This window comes from Grammomys surdaster, unplaced genomic scaffold (assembly GCF_004785775.1).
Source record: "Grammomys surdaster isolate TR1022 unplaced genomic scaffold, NIH_TR_1.0 316, whole genome shotgun sequence".
NCBI lineage: Eukaryota > Metazoa > Chordata > Mammalia > Rodentia > Muridae > Grammomys > Grammomys surdaster.
The window spans coordinates 746,464-753,729 of record NW_021604735.1 but is presented as its reverse complement, the minus strand read 5'-3'; the positions used below and the strand labels follow the sequence as shown (position 1 = coordinate 753,729).

The following is a 7,266-nucleotide window of genomic DNA, read 5'->3' as shown; positions in this document are numbered from 1 at the left end:
CCTCAATCCCCCAAAATGAGACTCTACTCTGGTAGCCGAGCTCGACCTCACTGGACTAGACATGGGTTTCTCGTCCTGCTGCTTGTTTCTATCCAGGTCAGCCCTTACATCTAGAGGTTTGAGGTTCAAGAGACCCCCACAGATAGCAAACAGTCTTTCCAAACAGGGTCAGGAAACCATTCCATAGCCGGATGCCAAGAACCAATCCAAATTGCCATCATTCCTCTATCTGTTATCCCATCTAAATATTATGTTCTTCTACACTTGCTTTCTCTTTGCCCAGATAGAAGATTATTGTAGAAACTGGCCAGACGATTATGGGGGCTGCCCATATCGGTCTTGTCAGATACATATGCTAGGATCACGGACCAACCATTTCTTCTACCAACACCACAAAACACTCATTTCTACATACAAGACCCACGGGATTCCAGCTGTGGTACTTCAGAACTGACAGGAGCCAGATGTCCTGACAACTAAAGAAGATGGTCTTCTGTTGGGGACTCCATCCCAGCTAACAAAAGTTGCTTAATGAATTGCCTTTATGAGAAACTGTCTCTTTTGGGAGAATCTGACCTTCAGCTAAGAAAGAATTTCCTGTTCTTAGAGAACTGTTGCCCCGGACATTCCAGGAAAAACTGCAGAATGCTCCTCCGGATGACTGACCTTATCTATCTATAGTTGATAGAGTCCCCATCCTGTTCTTTGTTCCCCTTCCTCCCTTGCCTAGAGTATATCTTGTAAGCCGCTTCCACATTAAAGCAGACCTTGACAAGGTGACACTTGCTTGGTCTCGTCCTTTCACCCATGTTCCTTTTCAGGTGAGGTCCCCCTTGACCCCCACGAATAACTGAACCCGCGGGTTGGGTCTGTCTTCACCAGTTCCTCCAAGAAGAATGGCATTTTTAGGGAACATGAGACCTCCAGTTCTGAGATTTAAAAAAAAAACAAAAAAACAAAAATATTTAAAAGCAGATATTCTCTTTTGTAACACCCTTTTTAGTCATCCTCCTGCTGTTATTATTTCTAACCAATTTATTAATCAGTTCCTATTACAGGATTACCAGCCACTGTCCACAGAAGAACCTGATACACACATCTACCTAGTGGACCCCGATGGTGAAAGCCACCTACTTCCCACAACGGACTATGCCTCTACACAACAGGAAGTAGTTTAAGAGACACGACACCCTAACTCCCCTTTCAACCACTGGCTTCCCCTCCCGCTTTTTTCTTCTCTTTATAATAAGAAAAAGGGAGGTATGTTGGTATCAGGCTCGAACCCAGTGTCATCACATCTAGGCAACCCCCACATCGTTTCCAAGGCAACCACCATACACTCCCTGAATCTACCTGGCTACCTCACCTTTACCTGGGAGAGGCTACGTCACCACCCATATAAAACAGGCAGAACTCCCTGACCTCGCCCCTTTTCCTCCACCATCTTCTCCTATTTCTCTCCCCCCCACCTTTGCCCTCTTCCCTGAATAACCCCACCCCCACCCCCGGAACCGTTTGGTTTGGTGTTGTCTGTTCTAAGCTGCACACGGACGTCTAACACATACCCCAAATAAACTTCATTTTATATTAAACCTGTCTTACGCCTGTATCTCAGGGGGATGCTTCAGCATGGGCCTGCCAAGACACCCCCTCCTGCCACACCATGCTGCCACATTACTAAACACATCAGCGAGGAAGACTGAACTTGCCCCAAGGAACCAGATGACCCCAAACAGCAGGAAATAGCCTATAGAGGTTCATGTCCCCTTTCCACTCTAACCTTCTATCTCTCCTACCTAGAATTGGGGTTTGAAAAGATCAGGGTGGAATAAGGAAGGGTAGAGGGAGGTTGAGGTAGAAGAACTCAATAAAATAGTAAAAACAAATATGCCAATGCTCCAGGGCTCTCCAAGAGCAATACAAACTCATGACCTCTTTGCTATCTCTGTCCCCACATGTATTTATTTTTATTCTGTGTGGCTTCACAAGCTTTTGTGTGTACCTGTGCATGCTATGATGCTTTAGGGAGTCAGTCCTTGAAAATGAACACAGGGCATCTGGCTTTGCAGCAAGTCCTTTGTGTTTTTGTTTGTTTGTTTGTTTTTGTTTTTTGTTTTTTTTATAAGCAAAACAAGGACATGACAAGGTTCACATCCCCCCCAAAACCACTACTTTGAGTCTTGTGGTGAGAAAGCCAAGGGTGCTGGTTTGGGGGAGGGGGGAAAGTAAGGGACAATGGCACACTACGAGGCTCCTGTGATGCTCCAGTTAGAAAAGACTGTGTAAGTCAGTATGGGAAGAGAACAGTGAGTGGATTAATGATCCGTTTTGAGGACAAGGCTGTTCTGGTGTGGGCAGAAAGGCTAAGAATGGCCTCAGGACACCTAGGGAGCAGGTGCTATTCCTTTAGGTGTCCCTGTCTTTGATCTTTAAAATCCCAGGCCTTTGTGTTCCAAAATGTCTCTCCTCCCCCATAACAGTAGCTTGGCTGCAGGTGACTCCCAGGCCTTGTCTTTTGAGTTGGGGAAATATCATTAACAATTAAGGAAGCTAAGTACTCAATGTCTCTGAGAGAAGCCACACCCCAGGAGATCCTTTTGGGGATTAAACTTGGTTCAGGGCACTGAAAGGAAAAGAAAAGTATGATGCTTAAGTTTAAGGAGACAGATGGTAGCAGCAGTGAGGTCAGAGCCCAAGAGTAGATGTAATGCCCTGTAATGGTTCCTGCCCTGTAATGGTTCCTAAGGACCAGCGTCTGGCCCATGGCACCCCTGTATGCTTGCATTGCTATGACTTGGCAATTGGGCAACTTTCTTCTCAAAGGCTATAGATGGTAGGGGAAAGCTAGATGGAACCTAGACATGGCTATCCCTGAACTAGGAGGTGGGAACAGTTTGCCTTTTATCTAGGCTGTGACATAGGTGGTTCCCAGGTGAGTGTGAGGAATGGGCACTAAGAAGATATGCAAGGTTGTCACAGCAACAGATGTCACCTATGTGTGACATTCCTGAGTTTGGAGCCAGTTTGCCAAGCTGGCTCTGGATACCAACACTACTGGCAAAGGAAATGTTTCACCTGCCCCCTCTTCTAATTGAACTTTCCATCCAAACTAATTTATCCCACAGATTCTGTGCTTTTGGGTTCTCAGAGTACAATGGACTTAGTCTGTCAGCGGAACATGTAGAGCTAAGAGAGAAGTCACAGGAGTTCAGAGCCTGGCGAGGGTTAAGGGATCTGGGGACCATGGGGACTATGGTGATGGCAGATATGAGGGCAGGCTGCCTATCCAGCTGCAGGGAAGCATGAACAAGGCAGACAATGCCAGGAAAGCTAAGGAAATGGGAAGTTGCCTCAGTACGTCACTCAGGAAGAATGATGCCACTTCCTCTGACACAATCATGTCTTCCTGCCCCTCAACAAGGTGGTGACACCTCATCATAGGAAGGGTAGGGTGGCTCTCTTATAGAACTATCCCTGAGCCCACTAGAGTCTCTGCTCCCCAGTTCTCAGTTCTCTACCCCAGTTACAGTCAGGCTGTGTCCTCTCTCAGAAATGTTTCAAGTAATATGTTGTGAGTGACACATGGCTGCTCTGAGTTCTCTTTGTCCTCTTAGTCCAAAGAAGTTTCTGGAATGGCCACAGCTAGAGGGAGTCATCTCCAGTCCTGGACTTGAGGTAAGGCTGAGTGATATCTTGCAGGCAGGTGCATATCTGTGATGACACAAAGCCTACAAGGACTTAGTCAAACTGGAGTTCCCTCAGACCTGCCATCTGATGCTGCATGGTGTGAGCCAGGGCTTGCTCTGTTGGTGTGAGTACAGAAAGGCTCTTACAGAAACAGGATACACTTTAGAATCACTGTCTAGGTGAGGATCACTGTCACCTAGGAAGCCTAGGGACATTGTGAACTGGTCAGCAGGGAGTATGCTAAGCCACTGAGGGTCCACCAGGCCTTGGTTCAGCCTGAGAACTATGAGGGGTCACTGAAGAACAGGAATATGGCAAAGAGCAGAAGAAGGGACCCAGTTCTAGACTTGGGGGCTGAGGAAGCGTCCATTCTTCCACTCTGGAACCTGCTTGTTAGCATCTCTCATCTGAGCATGGGGCTCAGCTTGTCAAAGACTTATGTCAGCTTTTTTCTTCCTGAAAGGGTAATATCCAGATAGCCTCTTCCTTGGGTTGAAAGTGAGCCTGAGCCACAGAGAACCAGCAAGATAGGGTAAGAGAGAGGGGAGGGATGGTAGAGATAAGGAGGGAGAGACAGGGGGACAGCAAGGGAGAGAGAGAAAGAGAGAGAGAGAGAGAGAGAGAGAGAGAGAGAGAGAGAGAGAGAGAGAGAGAGAGAGAGAGAGAGAACTGGGCAGAGAGGAGGTCAAAGTGAAAGAGAGGAGGGCAGGGCATGGCAAGGCCATAAATCACTGATGAAAAAGGGGGCTGGGCTCAAGAGGGGCCCGCCATCTTGTCAGTGACCACAAGGTAGGATCTGCAACATGAGAAAGAAGAAACCAGAATGTTAAAGGAAGTTGCTGGCCACAAGGAGGTGGAGATGGGGAGGTAATGTACTCATTCAGCCCTCCAAATGAGGAGGCCCTGGGGGATGTTGTCAATCTATCCTGACTCTCTTGACTCAAAAGCACCTCAGGATCCCTCCAGTGTCTCCTCTCTTGCCTTATGGTTCTGCTGGTCTCATTTCCTGGAGGGACTCTGGCCATGGCTCATATCCTGCTTCTGCTGTCAGCAGCATGTCTGCATGCTGGTGAGTGGTGGGGACCTCACTAGCAGGGACTTAACTACAGGAGGGGACAGTGGGGCTGGGAAGAGTGGGCTGTCACATGGACAGTTGTCTGCTAGAGGAGCCAGCCAGGCCTCTCTGCCTGAAGAGAGAACTAATATCACAGAGGTAGCCAACCCAACCCTTCCCTCACTTTCCTGTCCCACCAGCCATAGGGACAATCCTGTCCTGTGTCTCACCCCTGCCTATGGATGATGGTCCAGGATGCTCTGGGATGTCCTTTCCATCCATGCAGTGGCTTCAGATTGTTCTCACTCTTCTCAGGAAACTCAGTAGCATACAACAGAGAAAATGACTATGGGATCGACCAACCAGTTCTCCTCTCTGGAGTCCAGGGCGGCTCCATCGAGATCCCCTTCTCCTTCTACTTCCCCTGGGAGTTGGCCAAGGGTCCACAGATGAGCATAGCCTGGAGATGGAAGCACTTCCATGGAGACTTCATCTACAACTCCTCCCTGCGTTTCATACATGAGCACTTCAAGGACCGGCTCAGCCTGAACTGGACAGAGGGTCGGACATCCGGAGTCCTCAGAATCCTCAACTTGAAGGAGACTGACCAGGCCACATACTTCTGTAAAGTCTGGCTGAGCACAACAGAAGGCATGCAGAGTTGGCAGTCAATTGTTGGGACCCAACTCACTATCCTCCATGGTGAGCTATTCTGGCTCAGGCTTCAATACCTGTGGCTTCTTAGTCCCCTCGATGTTACCTCAGACCCCACAACTTTGAACTTTGTTTCATAGTCCTCTCCTTGGCCCTGCCCACACCTCTGCCAACAGTATCTTTCCTTGTAGTTGTGCCAAGTGTTTGCTGCTTCCTCTGCTGTGGTCTCTGCTCTGACAGAACCACGGCCCACTCTGGGCTTCAGGATGTGCCTTACTCCATAGCTCACACCCTGATTGTTCTAACATTACAGTCCTGCTCACTTTCATCCTATTACCCCAAGGTGGATGAACTTCTCCGGATGTAGCTGGACTCTCTTGGTCCTGTGGCAGGGCTCCTATTGGTCCCTGTATGCAGCTTCTCCACACAGCTCCAACCTAAGCACAGAACAGACAGATGCCATTGGATCTTCTTGATGTCTCATGGGCCAACTGTAAACTGCCAGCTGTCACCACAGTCCCTCATTTTCCCTCCTAGCTCCCCAGGACACACCGGTCATCTCTCCCTACCACTGCCTTGTCTCCTCTCTGTTTCCCTACCCCCCTGTCTCCTTCAGTGCTCTCACCTCTCACCTAAGACCACAGGCTCTTCAGTAATAATGTCCCCATGTTCATGATGTGGCTGCCCCATCTTCTGATCCCTGAGACCTGGAGAACCAGCCCTGTTACTGTCTGGCCATTACTGTCCCCTCCCATCACATGGTCCTATAGGACCTGTGGGACTCTATGTACTTCACTGTTGACCATGACATTGCTCTGTGGATCTTGTTTTTTTCATTTGTTCTTTTTAGGGGACAGGGTCTCACTATAGCCCTGGTTGTCCTGAAATCCAAGGCTGGTCTTGAAGTCACAGAAATCTGCCTGCCTCTGCATCCCAAGTCCTGAGATTACAGGCATGTGCCACCATGCCCAGCAATGGCTCTTGACAGTAGTAAGTCACAGTCTATAGCTGCCATTTTGATTTGACGTAATGACAAATAGCAGCTGTCAGGGCTTGGGGTGGGGGAAGAGAGAGAGAGAGAGAGAGAGAGAGAGAGAGAGAGAGAGAGAGAGAGGTGTCATGATTTTAGAGTTTCCAGTTAGTAAAGCTTCTGGAAATTAATTGTACTGATATTTGTAGAGCAAATTATTCTATTCTGCCCTGCACTGAGCTGTAATCTTACAGATAAAATGATATTCTTTATGCCATAATGTTTTATGTATTCAGTGTGTGCACATGTGGATGTGTCAGTGTAACTTTGTGTGAGTGTGTGTCTGTGCATATGTGTGTTCATTTGTTCCCATGTTGGAGGAGGTGAGAGAAAACCCTCAAGTCTCACCATCTTAGTTTTTGAGTCAGGGTCTCTCACTGGCTTCTGGTGTGCCAAGGAGACTAGGTTGTATGACCAGTGAGTGCTAGCCATCTACCTGTCTTCACCTTCTCAGAACTGGGGTTAGAATCACCAAGTGTGGAACTCAATATCTACTGCCCTGTTAAGTGTGGAACTCAATATCTACCGCAGGCTGGCACTGAACTCACAGAGATCTGCCTGTCTCTGTCTCTAAGGCTGAGACTAAAGGCCGTGCTCACTCATTTCATCTGAGTTCCTCATATGAATAATAGGGGTCAATCTCGTGTTCTAAGGTTTGAGCAGCAAATATTCTATGGACTGAAACAACTCTGGATGTTACATATATTTATGACAAACCAACTGTATTTCTATGACTTAGTTATCTGTGACCAAATGATAATCTGAAGGCACATACCAAGACATTTGGAGAACACGCATTTGAGCTTGCTCTCCTTGAGGCTCAGCCTTAAGCATCTGTTCC

The 7,266-nt window shown here is 47.9% G+C and overlaps 1 protein-coding gene across 1 annotated transcript; it reads left to right on the top strand.

Annotated features, from left to right (window-relative positions):
- The first annotated feature begins 4,653 nt into the window (after nt 1-4,653).
- Nucleotides 4,654-6,314, top strand: LOC114629775 (paired immunoglobulin-like type 2 receptor beta). The gene is made up of 2 exons (XM_028777848.1): nt 4,654-4,756; nt 5,057-6,314. Exons 1-2 carry the CDS (start codon nt 4,672-4,674, stop codon nt 5,533-5,535), a joined length of 564 nt encoding a protein of 187 aa, XP_028633681.1. The 5' UTR covers nt 4,654-4,671; the 3' UTR covers nt 5,536-6,314.
- The last annotated feature ends 952 nt before the right edge of the window (nt 6,315-7,266 follow it).

What these genes read in the sequence shown, in the direction of transcription:
- LOC114629775 (XM_028777848.1), top strand. Translation starts at nt 4,672, where the DNA reads ATGGTTCTGCTGGTCTCATTTCCTGGAGGGACTCTGGCCATGGCTCAT. An exon ending in AGCAGCATGTCTGCATGCTG is followed by an intron (nt 4,757 to 5,056) that starts GTGAGTGGTGGG and finishes CACTCTTCTCAG; the next exon opens with GAAACTCAGTAGCATACAAC.